Genomic DNA, 18,141 nt, shown 5'->3' with positions numbered 1-18,141 from the left:
GTTTGAGTCCGCTCAGCCATTTCTGGGCCGTGTCACTTGGTAGGGAAGTCACTTTTTTGAGACTTCAGATCCTTCATTTCTGAAAGGGTGGTCACTATAATGCCCATCCCATGGGGGTGTTTTGAGGATTAAATGAGATAGAGTGTAATGGTCCAAGCTTAGTGTCTGACCCGTGAAAGGGGTTAACAAATGTTCACTGTGGCTTAATTAATAATATGTGGATAAATTCTACTTTTGCTTTCAAAGAAAAAAAAAATCGGAGTCCTTTGACGTTTTAAAAATGTTGTCAGTGCCTGGGACCGTCCATTCAAACTACTCATTTTTGACGCGCTTTAGATCCCGCACGGCTTTTCCTCGTTGACATTCGCTTGTATGGGAAAGAAGACAATGATACGCTGGTCCGCTGTCCTCTGACAGACCCAGACGTGACCAATTACTCCCTCACGGGGTGCGAGGGGAAGCCTCTTCCCAAGGACTTGACGTTTGTCGCCGATCCCAAGGCCGGCATCACGATCCGAAACGTGAAGCGCGAGTATCATCGGCTCTGCTTGCACTGCTCGGCGGACCAGAAGGGCAAGTCCGTGCTGTCAACGAAATTCACCCTGAAAGTGAGGGCAGGTAGGGGCCCTTTCTGTCTTCTGGCGGGGAGGCGGACTTGCGTGGAGGGAGGGGTGGCGTCTCTCTCCTGGCTGTCCCGGGTCATCTGAGTGTGGGCAGGCAGGCTGCCGGCTCTTCCCCGGGGTTCCCCCACCTCCCAGCTGCCGTCAACTGCTTGTGAATTCTTCCTTTCGTGGCCCCCAAGCCCACACCCCCGGTCCACGGCTGCCTCCAACGGGCCGCGTCTAGCCGAGACTGGCGCTCCGACCCTACAGGGGACACCTTCTGACCTCAGGACGCCCGGAGTCTCCTCACTGCCTGAGCTGTCCCTCCCAAGAGAACCTCACTGGGAGGCTTCCCTTCCCCTGTTTGAAAAGATGAGCATAGATATGATTCACTCCTTGATGGACTATTGCTAGAGGAATTGACTTTTCTCCACAGTGATTTGATTTTAATGCATTCCCAAACTTTTCCTAATCTGAGGAGGGAAGTACCAGCTGAGTATGGACCTTGTTATTATGGTGGCATTATGTAGATTATTTTCATTGCTGGAAAATGTCTAGATTTTGTATCTCCGAGATCATCAAATCCAACACCAGCTGACATTCAGCTACCAAGTACTTTTTATTAAGGCTTTTGAAAATGTGTGCTCCTTGGAATTAACGAAAGATTGGTTATTTAAAATGGAGATTTTTCAGAAAAGAGCAAGAGGTTATTATTATGGCACATGGGAAAGATGCCTTTTTGTTTGTTATTGTTGTTTTTTAAGATTTTATTTATTTATTTGACAAAGAGAGAGAGGATAGAGGGAGAGTCCAAGCAGGGAGCAGCAGAGGGAGAGGGAGAAGCAGGCTCTCTGCTAAGCAGGGAAACTGATGTGGGACTCGATCCCAGGACCCCAGGATCATGACCTGAGCGGAAGGCAGTTGCTTAACCAAGTGAACCACCCAGGCTCCTGAGAAAGATGGCTGTTTAGTTAAAAGAATATGATTGGTTGTAGGTCAAGTCCTCATGAAACCATCAAGGTTGTGTGAGGTAAAGATTAAAGCCGCTTCCCAATGCCACGGTTTCTCCCTGTTTCAAAATAGCCTTGTCCAGTAGCATTATCATCTCAGAGCAGACAGTACTATCATCTTCACTCAGTGTTGATGAATTTGTTTGAAGAATGCAAGATGTAATTGCTAATGTCTTCAGATATGTAAGTAATACAGATAGGTTAGTGCCATACTTGATATTTTATTTAAAAGATGACCACGCAAGTTGTGTGCCTTTGAGGGCACATGGTAAGTGAAAATGGCATATGACTGTAGGACACATGACTGGAGGGCCACATTTCTGTTTCTTCCAGCCATCAGAGCTGTCCCGGTGGTATCGGTGTCCAAAGCAAGCTCGCTTCTTAGGGAAGGGGAGGAATTCTCTGTGATGTGCTTGGTCAAGGATGTGTCCAGTTCCGTGGACTCCATGTGGATCAAGGAAAACAGCCAGGTGAGTGGCTTGTTGCCTTTGTTTTTCTGAATACATCATTCTCTCCATGTGGGAGATTATAAGGTTTTCCCTTTAACGGGTCTATTCATTGTCCTGGCAAGGCTCAGCTGGTGTATCTGTCTGAGGTGGGACTATCTGGGCGTGTGTCGAGATGCATCTTTTCCCCTTTCAGAACACCATATGTGGATGTGTACATTCATTATTTGTGACAAATGCATGTCATTTTGTCAATTTATTTTGAGAAAATCTAAGAGAGGACTTCAGACTCCTATTATCACTGTGTGCTGTCTCTTTGACTTTCGTAGAGAAATTTAAAACAAAAACTTCTGGTTAACCGCATAACCTTTGATTTTTAAGACTATTAAATACATCCAGGCCAGATGATTTAAAATATTGGGGTAAGTTGTCAATTTTTTTTTCCTTTCCATATTTAAAACGAGAAAATGGTCTCAGATACTGACCAAGGAGCTCTTTCCTTTCCCACAAAGTGGCCTATCCATTTGAGAGATGTGTTTCTTTTTGTATTGATCTGACTTACCCCCATGAGGCTGGTTACCTGAGATCAAGTTGCTAATGGTTTTCTATTTGTTTTAGTCACTATTAATAAAATGGTTATCTTTAATCTGAAACATTTGGACATGTTTAAGTTCTTATTCATTTAACACATGCATGATGAATGTCTACTATATGTTAGGTGCTGTGTTGGGCATATCTTAAATAAATTTTAGCTAGTTATATGATTTTTTTTTCCTCTTTCTCTCTCTAAATACTCATTAGTAGCAAGGCCTTTCAGATGTCTAATCTCCCAAATATTTCACTTGAAAATTTCCATCAACTGAATATTCAATAACTTTTATTTGCATAATCTTGGCCATCTAGTTAATTAGCTGTCACGGTGGTTTTTCTTCAGGAGACATATATGCAATACATTGGAGAAAAGAAATAGTATATTTTCCTCTTCCTCCTCTTCCTCTTCTTCCTCCTCATGCTCTGTATTCCACATTGGCAATTTCACCCCTGTTTAAAGAATTTTTTGCTCCATAAGTAACCATGGTGAATAGCATAATACAAAGTACTATGATGGTATTCACATAGACTTGTGATGGATGATACCTTGCTAATGAAACCTGCCCATTGACTAGGAGAATAGATTGTACTAGAGACTTGTTCTTTCAAACCAGTGGCTCAGAGAAACAAGTTTTAGTTTCCGTATCCTATAAGCTAATAAGAACAACAGCTTACATAGGGATTTTTGACTTAACTTATAGAACACAATCCTATATTAATTGGCTTTCTATAATCCTTGATTTCAGATGAGAGAACAGTTTGGACCATGTGCGTATTTGAGCCTCTGTATAACTTGAAAATTAGCCTTTTTTCGATGAGAAATTAAATTGCCCCAGGCAGTTTTGTTCTGAACCATTTTTCCCAGGAGTCCCGCATGCCATTCCCAATTAATCCACTGGCGCTGGTAGATAAGCCTTCAGTGTTGGGAGCCCTTTGGGGAAATCCCAGTGTGCACCTCAAGGGTTAAGGAAAACCAAATCACATGCAAACAATATGTAATGTGTGACTTGCAGATGGGGCTCATGGCTCTATGCCAAGGTTCATCCATGACTCTTTTGTTGATATCCTTTGGCTTCATTTGGAATACTTAGCACTGTTAACACTATCAAAATTTTCTTTAAAATCCATGGTATTTGATTCTGATTGTTTAGAATAAGTTTAACTCGCAGTGAAATGGAGGATAAAATGACTGTTCTAGAGTTTTTACAGTCATTTGTTTTAAAATGTCAGAGTCTTGGAGTTTATTCAACATCCTTGAATCTTGGTTAGCTTTTCTAATGTGTCTACATCATTGTATTTTTACTTTTTATTATGATATGTGATAGTATCCTGAATTACGGTCTTCAGGTTTTGAAGGTGTTGATATTGTCTCACTTAGGACCAAGCTATTCTCCCAGCACTGATGTGTTCATTGTTCCTGCTTAGCTCCCTCTGGTAGACCCTTGGGCTCTTGCAAGAATTAGAAGGAAGATATACCATAAATCTAGAATGTGGTATGTTACCTGTCCCTGTCAGTTGTCACTCTGTCTTGGCAGAGATGTCTGGGACCTGATGCCTTGGGAGAGGACAGAATAGTGTCACCTCACCTTGCTGTTGATCTTCCTCATTGCTCTTCTCCAGTGAAATGGCAGATTCTGCCAATTATTAGAAGAATCTCTTGAAAGAGAGCATCTTCATGTCTGCATTGTGCTTCAGACCAGAAAGGCCTTTGAAGACCTTTGCTTTCTCATTCCCTTTTATTTATTTACTTAAAGATTTTATTTATTTATAAGAGAGAGAGAGAGCAGGAGGGAGAGTCAGAGAGAGTCAGAGGGAGAAATAGACACCCCACTGAGCAGGGAGCCTGACATAGGGGTTCGATCCCAGGACCCCCCCCAGTTCATGACCTGAGCCAAAGGCAGATGCTTAACTGACGGAACCACCCAGGCACCCCCCTCTCATTCCCTTTTAAAAACAAAAGCTGAGACTAGTAGTATCCTTGACTTGCTCAAGATCTCACAGTTACTTAACAAAGCAGGTTTCTCTTCTTTTTATTTCAAAACATTCGGTTTTGGCAGTCTGCTCTTATGTATGCTCATTTTAATGTAAAAAAAAAAATTCCAAAAATATAATAACATGAAAAAAAAAAAGAGAAACAGATATAATTCCACCATTGCATGTAGCAGTGCTGTGCAATGGAAATAAAATGTGAGCCTTCTATATAATTTAACATTTTCCAGTAGGCACATGACAGTAAAAGTAAAATTGATTGTAGTACATTTTTTTAAACTAATATAGCTAAAATATTATCTTACATAATTACTATAAAAAGTTATCAATGGGTTATTTTACATTTTTCATATTAAGTCTTCAAAATCTGGGACATAGTGTATATTTAAAATGTAATTTGGACCTCAAGCATTCTAAGAGTTCAGTATCTTTATGTGGCTGGTCTTTATAAATGCTTTATTGTCTACTTTTTTTTTTCATATTTCTTTTCTCTCTGCCCCGTGCATATGTATTACCACGTTTGAAGTGTTAAGGTACACTTAATTTATGCTTTTTAAGTAATATAAACATTTTCCTTATTTTCACATTTGTAATTTCGATATTTGGTATACCTTTAGGTCATTTCCAGGATTTTACTGCAATAAATATTTTGGAGCCTTTTTGTTTGTTTGTTTGTTTGAGTCATTTCCTTGAGATAAATTTGCTGGAATTGATAAAGGGGTATGAACAAACTGCCCAGTTATTTTCCATAAGGATTGTTCTGATTTACAATAATGTCAGAATGGTCTAATGCTAAAAGTTCACCATTGCTTGGCCTGTGAATTACCCTTGATCTCATTCCATGTCAATATCTGGTCCCGTTTACTTCCTTTTCTCAGTTGTTTTTTGTTTTTTGTTTTTTTTTTTTTCAATAGGAATGTGGTTTTTTACAGAAAATTGGAAAGATGCAGAAAGCTGTATGGTGCTTCCTTTAGTATTTTCAGAGTGGCTATAGTTTTTATTATGTTTTATTCCCGTGATGTTTTCCATACCAAAAAAAAAAAATCTCTCCATGTCTTGTCTGCGGACAAATAAAATGAGTAGAATGGTGATATCACAAGAGTAAATTTGCAATTTTTTCTCTTCTACTCATGCTTAAATAATTTGGGGCTTGGTCTAACATATCTCACATACTTTGGAACCTCTTTTAATAGAAGCCAGAATTCTGCAGGGTGAGAACCGTAGGTGCATTTCCAAGTTACTTTTAGACATTGTGACTTGGGGCGCCTGGGTGGCTCAGTCAGTTAAGTGGCTGCCTTTGGCTCAGGTCATGATTCCAGGGTCCTAGGATCGAGCCCCACATCAGGCTCCCTGCTCAGCAGAGAGCCTGCTTCTCTCTCTCCCTCTGCCTGCTGCCCTGCTTACTTGTGCTCTCTCTATCTCTCTGTCGAATAAATAAATAAATAAATAAATAATCTTTTAGCCCTTGTGACTCAATTTCTCTTCGTGAAAATAATATAAATGTTAATGAAATAGAATATTATTATTAGCTAGGTGTTTTCTTTCAATCACTAGGATATAGAATAAAAAAAGAGGCCTAACAGCAGATACTGATATGACCTCACTATGCTGACTCAATGTAAAATATCAGTATTCTGTAATATTTCTTCTAGAGTAACTTGTAAAATTTGGCCCTGTTAAAAAAAAATAGTGCCGCAGAGAATTTGGAATTATGTATGCCACGGTTATTATGAAATGAATTTTCATGTTTTTGTTTTTTCAGTCATTAATAATGACTATCTTTCAATATAATCCTGTAACATGAAGTGTTCCAATGACAGACTTGTCATGATGCTTTATTATTCTTACTTAAGGAGCGTATAATGAATGTTAATATGGAGAAGTTAATTGCTGCTGTTTTTAATTTATCTAGGAAAGATCCTGAATCTAAATTTTATGGTAATCTTTGATTTTTATTTTTCTCTCCTTCCGAAACCAGCAGACTAACGCACAGACGCAGAGTAATAGTTGGCATCAGGGTGACTTCAATTTCGTACGTCAGGAAAAGCTGACTATCCGCTCAGCTAGAGTCAATGATTCTGGAGTGTTCATGTGTTATGCCAATAATACTTTCGGATCAGCGAATGTCACAACCACCTTGGAAGTTGTCGGTAAGTCTCTCTATGGGAATGTATAAATTACTAGCAGTAGTGAAAGAAGAAATTGCTAGACAGTTGCCTTTTTGTGTTAATGGAATATTGAGAGATGACTAGAAATTTAATTGTCACCACATGAATGAATGAATGAATGAATGAAAGTGATCATTGTCGCCTTTTCCAACTAGAGCACAGAAGCAAATTCTACCAGTTTTAATAAAGGCGAAGTGGAAAGCTGTAACTGAAGTTGTTTAAATGGGTCATTTTTCTGCCATCCACCTCCTTAGCAAACAAAATGTTAAGTGGAACTTTTTCAAAAATTCTAGGCCTTTCTGAATGACTTGAGCTTGGAAATGGATTGTAGACTTTCTGTATGGAGGAGTGCAGATGCTGGGAGCTGAAAATATTTCTCTGAATCTTTTAGGGAGGCAGCTGGGCCTTTGGTTTCTCTTTTTATCATTTATGGGACTAGTTTGTTTGATGCAGGAAGGGCGGGTTGGGCGTCTTCTTCCTAGTACACCCCTTACTTTACCCCGTCTGCCAACCTTATAGGCCGTAGCATTAAGCCTTCAGGAAAGAGACCCAGTAGGAGCTGACACACTGGTTCTAGACAGCATCAACTAGATCTTGGTTCCCTAGAGTCCTAACCCCATCAAGCTGATGTGCACAATGGGTTTAGCCTTTTCTTCCCTAGTCTGGAAATCCCACTAAATATTTATTTTCCAAGGTCTACTTAATGAGTGCAGAACATAGTGAATGTCCTGGATGTTTTTGATTTACTGGAAATAATAATAATTTCTCAATTATGCATTTTTGTCTTTTGAGTATCGTTTGAATATAATCTATTTTCTTGCTTTTTTAATGCAATTATAGTCTTAGTGCTTGACTTTTAAGTACTTATAGGGTGGCAAATTTCTTCATCACGAGGGATAATAAAATGATGTGCTATTTGTTTTCGTCTCTCCTCTTTTCCCCATGTTTCTTCAGTAATTCATGAAGCAGTGTTAGAGGTCTGTGATTTATCCCACAATAATCTCATATAATTTTGGCATTTCTGCTCATGTTGTAATGGAAATCATCTCACCAGACTAAACGTGGAGAACACCCTTTACTTGCAGTTAGAGTCCGCATGCGAGAGTCTTACTTTTTCCCTAAACGTGATTGGGAACCATTTATTAATTTGAATAGAAAGCGATGCTTTTAAAATATTAAACTCCATAAGTGCTAATTTGCTAAGTTGATTAAGGAGCATGTTGATCTATCAGCTTCTGCTCCAGAAAGCAATTAGTAAGGATGTTTTGAGTGTATCATTGTGTGTAATCAGATTTTTAAAACCCATTCTTCAATTTCCAAGAATATAGCTGTGTAACTGGAAGGACTTGTGGCTGGGAAACCTGAATCTGGTTTTGTATTGTTTTGGGATGGGTTGGGATGGGACAAGAACAGGAGGAGACAAGAGAGAAAAGTGATTTCTTTTGGGAGCTGGGGGTGGGAGGCTTGGGGTTGGTCCTTACCTGGCTTTGAGTAGGCGCTGTGTGCCACCTAACTTTCGAGGGCAGCCTACTTTACCTCTGCCTGCATTTCCTCTTCAGAGAAACACAGCCTCTAATTCCAGAGGCTGCAGAGAAAAGGCAATAGATTTGGTTTATAGAAGTGCCTGGCATCGTGTTTGTACTTGATTCAATGTTAATGCATCACCAATTCCTTAATGCAGAAGCACCTGAAAAAGATCTTACCGTAGGTTAAAACCCTGATGGATTTCTTTCATCCTAGTAATTCCTACACTTCATGCATTTGAAGCTCTATTCCACTATAGGACATAAAATATATTGAGCCAAAGGACTCTAGAAAACTCAGGAGGAACTTAAGTATTTTACATATGGTGATGATACGAGAACACTTTCAGTGTAAATAATGTTGTCTGTAATATTGGAATATTTTGCATTGTGTGGAATTTTGGGATTTAGGACCTTAAGAACATGAAAATGTAATGTAGCACTCAGATGAAACATTTATTCCCTCCAAATTAACCTAAATTTGCTTTAAAAATAGCAAGGGGAGTTTCATTTATGAAGCAGGTATTAGAACAGGGTGGTGGTTTCCATCTTCAGCATTCACCTGAGTGATTTCTTATTCCCACCTGTCTCAGATCCTTTTCCATCGGTACGGTTAGACACCTTTTATTCTGAATCTATAGGAAACTAACCGGCATTAAATACTAGAATGACAACTCATGTGAGACCTTAATATAGTCAACCCAATAGTGCCAAAAATAATGACTAACAATTTTAAATTTTATAATTCTTAAATTTTGAAAAACAAATGGAAGGATAAAATGAAAACCCTTCCGTAATCCTACCAATGTGATTTAACTGTTTATAAGATTTGGTATATTGCTTATATTTTTGTATACAACAGGGTTTCAATTATACATAAGATTTTAAAATATTTTATTTATTTATTTGAGAGAGAGAAGGAGCATGAGTGGGGAGAGGGGCAGAAGGAGAGGGAGAAGTGGGTTCCCCACTCAGCAAGGAGCCAGAAGCAGGACTCTATCCTGGGACCCTGGAATTGTGACCTGGGCTGAAGGCAGATGCTTAACCCACTGAGCCACCCAGGCACCCCTACACATACGATTTTATTCTTTCTCTCTAACAAAGTATATAGAGAATCTAGGGTATATGCTCCCGTAAAGAGGCCGTCCTTGGCTTCTCACAAACCTGTGTTCAGATCTGGGCTCTGCCTTTGGTTAGCTGGCTCTTTAGCTTTCCAGGACTGGATATTTTTCATCCATAAATTAGGAGTTATGTCCCTTCTCTCTTAGTATTGTTATAAAATTAAATATTTGTCATAATTATTCATCTAAATGTATACTAAGGTACTTAGGGCAGTTCTTGGCCCCTAGTAAACATTCTGTAAATGGTGGCTATAAAAATTACATTGGAAATTATTTTAGTACAGTTTTTTCAAGCTATTTCTTATATTATTATATTATAGCCATTTCGGAGGGCTGCTGTATTAACCAGTTCTCTGATGTAAAAAATTACTACGTCCAGGTTAGATGGCCATTCCTTCTGTATGCAGGTAAACACTGAGAAGTGTTCTCAGATGGGAGTTACAGGGTTAAATGGGAGAATAGATAATTATAGAAAAATCTATATTGCTACATGCTTTCTGAAAGAGTTGTGCCAATTTACAGTGTGTAGTTCAGCGTGCTACTTTTACCACACTTGCAAAATTATTGAGTTTCTTTCAAATTAGTTTTGCTGTTTTTCCATAGGATGGATATGCTTTATTTTTTAGCAGCTTTATTGAAGTTTTGCTATTTTTAATAAGTGAAAAGTGAAGCCTTATTTTAATTACTAGTTTCAATATTTTTCCATCTATATTTTCATGTTCTCTTTCCTACTGTCTTAATTTTACTGTAGAGACATTTAAAAATGCTTATGTATTCAGAGTCTTAGGATTTTTATGATTTTATGATTATTTTTTCTTCTGTAGTTCCTAAAAAGCCTAGAAAACTGCTCCCCCCTCTATAGAAGAAATTTGATAGGCGTGAATTCTGTTGTTCAGTTAAAAATATGGTATGGTTATTAAAATGCTGTCCTTGATTTCATCTGTGACTTACAATGTGATGAGAAGGTGTAAGTTTCTTTTTCTTTAAATAGTAAATGGTGTTCTTTCAACATCTTCATTGACCATTAGGGCTGTCTTCCTCTTCTTGGTTCACGACACTTTCCTATGACATATACATTTATATTGGGTCTGGGTAGGGGCTAACTAGTTAGTCCCAATGCTTTTTAACCTAGGAAAAATCAGGACGAGTCATTCTAGATATATGATAAGGAGCTAGATCTTTAAGAGAGTTGTTTGAGAGACAGAGATGGGAGAATACACATTTCAGGTGTGTCTGTCCTCTCCTAATGGCTGTGATTCTACAAGAGCAGAAAGAAAAAAGAAAAGGTACAACGGCCAGTTAAAGTCGTCTTGTAATTGCCAATTAATAACCTGAAACCAGTCAGTTATCTTTGTGATCCAGAGATGAAGTTGTGTTTTCTGTCGCATAGTTATGGGTAACAGTTTCTTTCTATTTTGTTCCGTTCTAATTAGATAAAGGATTCATTAATATCTTCCCCATGATGAATACTACAATATTTGTCAATGATGGCGAGAATGTGGACCTGATTGTTGAATATGAGGCATATCCCAGACCTGAACACCAGCAGTGGATTTATATGAACAGAACCTTCACTGATAAATGGGAAGATTATCCTAAGTCTGACAATGAAAGTAATATCAGGTAAGAAAAGAGCCTTGCCTTGGGGATTAGACATCTCCCCCCCCCCCCTGCTTCTGTTGGCTTGCCAGATGCTATTTCTGTGACCCATAAATGGGAAAGGACACCTGATAAAAGAAGTTTGGGGCTCCTTCCTGAGCCCTTAGACCAGTATTGCCTTTGGCTATGTGTTTAAAGCACACAAAAAAGTCTGGGCAACAGTATCTGCATCTCTGGTATGGAGGATAGTTCAAAGCAGGGACTGGCATATACTAGGGACCCATTAAGTAATTTTTTAGAGAAAGAGGAAAGTTGATGCTTTGAATCCTTTTTTAAAAGCTGTAGAAAAATAGGCACCTGGGTGGCTCAGTCTAGGTTAAGCCTCCGACTCTTGCTTTTGGCTCAGGTCATGATCTCAGGGTCATGGGATCCAGCCCAATGTTGGGCTTTCAGCTCCGTATAGAGTCTGCTTCTCTCCTCTCTCTCCCTCTGTTCCCCCGGCCCAAAGCTTACACGAGCATATTCTTTCTCACTCTCTCAAAAAAAAAAAAAAATCTTTTTTTTTTTTTTTTTAAGATTTTATTTATTTATTTGACAGATAGAGATCACAAGTAGGCAGAGCGTCAGGCAGAGAGAGAGGAGGAAGCAGGCTCCCCGCTGAGCAAAGAGCCGACCCTGAGATCATGACCTGAGCTGAAGGCAGAGGCTTAACCCACTGAGCCACCCAGGTGCCCCGTCAAAAAAAAAAAAATCTTAAAAAAAAAAAAAAAAACCAACAAGAAAACACAAAAAACCAACAAATGAACCCTAAACTAAAAGAAAACTAAGCCTCATTCAGTAGTAGTTTTGGGCCAGGCAGGCAGTGAAGCCAAGTTCTGTCACATCACATTTCTCTCCCCCTTTTTTTTTAATATTTACTTATTTATGTATTTATTTAAAATATTTATTTATTTGAGACAGAGATAGAGCACAGGCGGGAAGGAGGGAGAGAAGCAGACTCCCCTCTGAGCAGGGAGCCCAATTTAGGGCTTCATCCCAGTACCCTGGGATCATGGCTTGAGCTGAAGGCAGCCATTTAACTGACTCAGCCACCCAGATGCCGCTATTTATTTATTTTAGAGAGAGAGAGAGATTGAGAGCTCAGGGAGGGGCCGAGAGACACTTTGGCAGATTTCCTACCGAGGTCGGAGCCAGTACGGGGCTCGATCTCACAACCCCTAGATGACCACTTAAAACTTCGAAATCACCACCTGATCTAAAGCCAAGAGTCAGACACTTAACTGCCTGTGCCACCCAGGGGCCCCCACACCTTTCATTTGATCCTCAAGACATTATAATGAAAACAGTAGCAATCGTAAAATAGTAGAAAGTGAGATAAAAATAAGTTAATTAAAATAATAAGAAAATAAAAAAGTAAAATCGTTCAAGTCGCTTACTCTATGTAGGCTGCAGGTGCTCTTGTGGTGCTGTGCCATTCTAAGAACCTTCCATATATTAAGTCGATAATTCTAGTCTTCACAAACCCCTGGACAGGTGCTCTTTGATTTCTGTCATTTCTGGAGAAGAGGAAAGTGAGGCACAGTGAGTTAAGTAACTTGACCAGGATCAGATGTCTAGATCTAGATGCCTAGATAGACTTCGTATTTTTTTCCAGTCAGGAGGTATGGGCTGTTGTAGGGCTGTGGGTGAGAGGTGACGCTGTCCCAGACCAAGGTTCAAGGGCTAGAGGGAGGAGGATGGATTTGGGAGGCGTCCGGCTACCTCTTTAGTAAGACTCAGTGATTACGGGGCTGGGAGAAAGAGGCAGGAGCTGAAGATGCCCTTCGGGTTCTCTGTCCATCAGCCATATTGGATGGTGAGGGGGGTTGCCATTCAAGGAGGAGGAAGGGTTGTGGGGGCAAAGGCAATGAGTTTGGCTTAGGGTTTGTAAAATTGAAGGTTTGTTAAATTGGAGGTTGTCTCGAGTAGAGACATTTGGGTAGGAGACATTCAGGTAGGAAGTATCCCAGGTCAGGTTCGCTAGAAGCAGAGCAAAGGGATTCCGGGTCAAGGGCTTCATTAAGGGAGAGAGAGACCTGCCAGGCAGTAGGAGAGCAGGGTAGGGAGGGTAAAGTAAAGGAGGAAAGAAAGGATGGATGGGTGAGTGGCAGGCTGAGCTCAGGGGCCCTCTGGAGCAGGTCCCTTCCCACGGGCAGTCACTCATCAGCTGTCGACCAGGATGGGTAGTCAACTTCAAAATGGGGTCAGGTGTCCCAGGGCAAGACTTGGGAGGAAGACGTTGCAGATGTGAGTCATTATTAGCTGTACCCACGAGACAGGGGGCTGGGGGCATGAAAATAGCTTTGCAGAGGAGGCATAGGACCAAGAAGTCTGAACTAGAGGTAGAGATTGGAAAGTCGTGAGCAAACAGCAAGTAGTTTGAGCAGCAGGTAGTCGTGAGCAAAGAGCAAGCGGGAGAGTAGCTTGCTCGGGGTGGGGCAGTGTGAGAGGAGAGGCCGACTAGGCCGCTGTGTATGTCAAGACGGCTGTGTGGCTCCAGTGGGTCAAGGGCTGTGTGGGGCGCTCCATCCCCACCCGCCCGTGTCCATAACTTCCCTGGCATGCCTACGTGCTCAGTCTGTGTGACTGTAGCTGGTGTCCTTGCAGTGAAAGGGAAGCTCGAAGAGCAAATCCTGCAAAAGACACTGGGAAGAAGTAGTGGGGTGAAGGGGAACCTGGAGCTTATGGTCCTTGTGAGAAGGAAGCTGAGGGCCCCAGTGTTGACCTGGCTGCGAGGGTCCCACATCTCCACGTGGACACCTGCCAGCCTGGCCAGGTGCTCGGTGGTAAAGCACAGCAGGACGGGTGAGTTCGGGACACTGGTGAAGGACTGTGGGCAGAGAGGGACGTGGGCATGAGGACAGCCAGGGAGGGGGAAAGAGGCTGAAGTCTCCAAGAGGTTGCCTTTGGGCTGAGGAAGCCTCTCCCCACGCAGCCATTGGTCCCAAATTAAATACACGTGTCTGTGTCTGGATTTATTAATGTGGGTCTTATTAATGCTGAGTGAAGTGAGTCCTGTTCATCCTCGAGCAGGCATGTATTTCCAGAGAGAAACTGGAAAAGACCCACACTCAAGGCACACCGTTCCCGGGGGATTGAGTTCTTCTCTTTTCTCTCTTTCTCTTTCCGTAGATACGTGAGTGAACTGCATCTCACCAGATTAAAAGGGAACGAAGGAGGCACTTACACATTTCAAGTGTCCAATTCCGATGTCAACTCTTCCGTGACTTTCAATGTTTATGTGAACAGTGAGTGAAGCGAATGGTTCCTTATCTTTTTATTTTTTATTATTTTAAGTCGTGGCTGCTAACAGCTGCAGAACCGAGCTCATTGTGTACTATGTAAATAACGAACGTCTCATGATAATTTTGACCTTAACAAAGACCCCGTGGTTTGGTGGTTGGAAGGATGTGTGTGAGGACCAGTTCCTTGGCCTACATTTCACTGACCACACGACCTTGTCGAGGTCACTCGGATTCTGGGTGCTGCTGCCTTTGAAGTAAACAGAAGAGCCATAGAAGTTAAAAATAACAGGCGTTTGCGGGAAAATGTATTATTACTGATTGTTGGAACGGGGAGCCAGAGGTTGAATAGGACCTGGTGGTGTTCGTTGGGAGAGAGATGCTATCAGGCTCTGACATGATTTCTTTGTCACAGTGCTTTCTCTCTCGGGGTTGTGATGTTATTTGTGTTTAGATTGTTCTCCCACTAGGATGAATGCAGTATCGATCAGGCTCGACGGGACCCTTCTGCAGAGCACGTGGGTACTGTGGGAGAGGGAGCAGGTGGTTTAGGGGGCAGCAGAGCTTGGGGCACGGAAACCCAAACGCCTAGGTTCTGCCCTGCTGTGCAACATCATAGAGAAATGTCTTTGCACAGAGATTGAGGCTGAGGGCGCATGCTCACCTGCAGGGACTCCTGCCCCGTGCAAAGCTGCTTCCTGGTTCTACTCTGGGGCCTATCTGCACATCCAGGGAAGGGAGCAGTGTCTGCCACACTGCCCAGGGGACAGGAGACCTCCAAAGAGGCAGAATTCCAGAGGAGTGGTCAATAAGATGACCATGGGAATTAGCCATCCTGGGTGTGTGTTGGGTGGCTGGGGGTGAGGAGACAGCCTGGACATTCCCTAGGGAGCAACTTAGAAACTCTGCTGAGCCCTTTGTGTGTGTTGGGCTGCAGGAGGGCTGTGGGAACAAAGGATGGGTGCCGATTTCTTGTCCTCAAGGAGCTTACTGTGAAGTCCTTGTGAAAGTTACTTTCTTGATGCTGCAGCTCAGTGGTATGGGGTGGGGGGAGAGATCCAACTACAAATGAAGATAGGAAAGTGATACTCAGGGCAGTGTTTGATTGCTAATCTGGAGTCTTTTAACGGCACCCTCATTTCCAAGAACAAGGTGTTCTTAGGTGTTAGATAAAGAGGGTCACCTATGGGGCTACACAAGTTTCTTCACTCCAGGCTTTGTCAGGATCCCTAATGTGCTGGTGTATTATGCCTTTCCAGAGGGGGGTTTGGGATGGGGTGCACAGCTCAAATGGCTCTGACCACCGAACTTACCTTTTTTGAGGAAATCATGTTAATTAACATCTCAGTTCCTTGGAACAGTGTTGATGATATGGCATCTCATTGGCCTGAATTTCTTGTATCTCTAGATTAATTCAGATGTTAATCAGAGGCGCTTAGCATATTACACATGGGCCAAATTACCTGCTTCTGAAAAATCTCAATATTCAAGTAATTTAAGAGGCGATTACAGGTAAATCAATATCCTTACAAGCATCATAAGCTTACTCTCCACACAAAACTGGATTTTTGGGTGCTATAGTGTAGCGCTTATCCAACTGTGGTAAAGGGCCTTTTTAAAAAAATTTCTGATTTATTCTGGATCAGTACTTGCTACAAAATACAGTAAGAACCAATCCCTAGGAAGGTGAAGTGAGTAAAAACAGACATACGCAACATCCAAATTTAAATTTTTTTTTTTTTTTACTATGAGATTCAGTAGCTAGAAAAATTACTCTGTCCAGTTTCTCCTTGTAAATGGCTCATTGCTGGTTGGTTGCACTCCCCCCTCTTTGGACCAGTAACATCAGATCACGGCCACAGCCAGCTCCACAGACCTCACTTGGAGAAGCTCAGCAGTTGGAAATTTTATAAAATTAAGTGCCATTTGCATCTCTCTTTCTCTGGCTTCAAGGTCAAGGAAGCATGAAGCTCTTGTCTCTTTTCCTCCTCCTCCTGCTTCCATTTGCTAGTGTGATCTGCCGTTTGGCTGCGAGTCCCTGAACTTTGAAAGATGTCTCTGAAGTCACCGTTCTTTTTCTCTGGTGACAAAATTGCAGCCGTTTTCCTTACCAGGCTGGTTTGTTACCCAGCAGGAGCAGCGTTGGTCACCTCTTTTTTTTTTTTCTTTTAAGATTTTATTTATTTATTTGACAGAGAGAGAGATCACAAGCAGGCAGAGAGGCAGACAGAGAGAGAGGGGGAAGCAGGTTCCCTGCTGAGCAGTGAGCCTGACGTGGGGCTCGATCCCAGGACCCTGAGATCATGACCTGAGCAGGAGGCAGAGGCTTTAACCCACTGAGCCACCCAGGAGCCCCTTGGTCACCTCTTCTGGTGAACTCATGCCTGTTTGAAACGAGATGGGAACTAGCATTAAGCTTCTCAAATGATTTTTTTTTACCCCCTGGATTCCCTGTTGGGGCAGAGGCCTTTTGGTTATGCCAGGGCCTGGGTCTCAGACCCAGCATTCGCCGAGCTCCTATGGGTCACGCGGGGCACACAGATAAGAGTGGTGAACAGTCTCCCCACTTAGGGTAAGTTTTTCAGGAAGTCTTTCATTGCTCTCAGTTTGTTACAAACACTAACTGACAAAAGGCACCTCTTCACTTACCTAACCCATCGGATTTCTCGAGCTCCAAAGGCCTTAACAGGGGTGGTATTTTTGTGTGAAACTTAAAAACATCTACCTCTTGTGAAGTGTGTCCAGTCGGTCTTTACAGATAAAGGTAGCTAATTACTTTGTTGATTTTTTTAATTGAAAAAGATTTTGTAATGGTAAAATCCAAAGTATTCAAAAACAGTTTTGAAACTTAAAATTGGAGCAGTTGTGTCCATTTTGACATAATGTTTTAGCTGAGCCAAATGCCTCCAAAGATCTGCTGTGTGATTAATTCTGTAAATAAGCTTAGCCCCAAGAATGAAAGGAATTCGGCTGTGCAAAAATTAGAACTGATAAAAATCAGAATAATAAATGCATAATATTAGTGCAGAAATTCAGTGACTTTTATTCAGTGACATTGATGCATAATTGCTTAATAGATTCAGTGCTGAGAAATGCTTATGAAAAATCCGTGATTTTGAATGGTTGAATGTTTGATGGTTGAAAAAGTCATTTGTTTTAAAAACTCCACATGTAAATTTGAGTACACTGGGTGTGTGCGCGCGCGTGTGTGTGTTTTAATTGCTTATGTGGGAGGCTATAAAAAATACCATATTCTGTGTTAGAGAAAAATATGTAGCATATTAAACTTGAAAATGTTTTAAGTCTGTTTTTACCTTCTCTAACCAAGCTATGATTTCCCTGGGTCTGTTCAGTTGGCTCTGTGGCATTAAAGGTGATTTATAAAGGCCAGGAGCTGTATAACATGTTGCTGTTTTTCAGCAGAACTTCCAGTGCAAAGTGATGGGAGGTTTTTTTATTTTGCTTAGAGAGAATCAGAGAGAATGTGGGGTGGGAGTGGAGAGGGGCAGAGGGAGAGGGAGAGGAAGAGAATCTAAAGCAGGCTCCACATCCTGCGTGGAGCACGACATGGGGCTTGATCTCACACCCCTGAGATCATGACCTGAGCTGAAATCAAGAGTCGGATGCTTCACTCACTGAGCCACCTAGGCACCCCCCCTCCCGCTGCCTTTTTTGGAAGGGGATATGGGGGGTGGAGTTTTCATTAAAAAACAAACAACAAAAGCCAGTGATTCTTTGCATTGAATTTGCATTACTACAATCACCCTTGCCAGGCTTATGGAAGATGTATATAGAAATCAAATTCTTAGTT

The 18,141-nt window shown here is 41.5% G+C and overlaps 1 protein-coding gene across 4 annotated transcripts in view; it reads left to right on the top strand.

Moving 5' to 3' along the window:
- KIT (KIT proto-oncogene, receptor tyrosine kinase) overlaps positions 1-18,141 on the top strand; it is an 82,078-nt gene that overhangs the window by 38,892 nt on the left and 25,045 nt on the right. For 2 of the 4 annotated variants that reach the window (XM_032851451.1, XM_032851433.1), the window contains exons 3-7: positions 337-618; positions 1,946-2,082; positions 6,617-6,788; positions 10,884-11,073; positions 14,221-14,336. In XM_032851451.1, the coding sequence (XP_032707342.1) occupies positions 337-618; positions 1,946-2,082; positions 6,617-6,788; positions 10,884-11,073; positions 14,221-14,336 (897 nt within the window). The remainder of the gene's footprint in view (positions 1-336; positions 619-1,945; positions 2,083-6,616; positions 6,789-10,883; positions 11,074-14,220; positions 14,337-18,141) is intronic. The other 2 variants (XM_032851456.1, XM_032851442.1) reach the window with 1 other exon arrangement.

This window comes from Lontra canadensis, unplaced genomic scaffold, assembly GCF_010015895.1.
Source record: "Lontra canadensis isolate GAN:19392208 unplaced genomic scaffold, GSC_riverotter_1.0 scaffold1, whole genome shotgun sequence".
Taxonomy (NCBI): Eukaryota; Metazoa; Chordata; class Mammalia; order Carnivora; family Mustelidae; genus Lontra; species Lontra canadensis.
The sequence above is the reverse complement of the archived record's forward strand: the minus strand, read 5'-3'. Positions and strand labels throughout refer to the sequence as shown.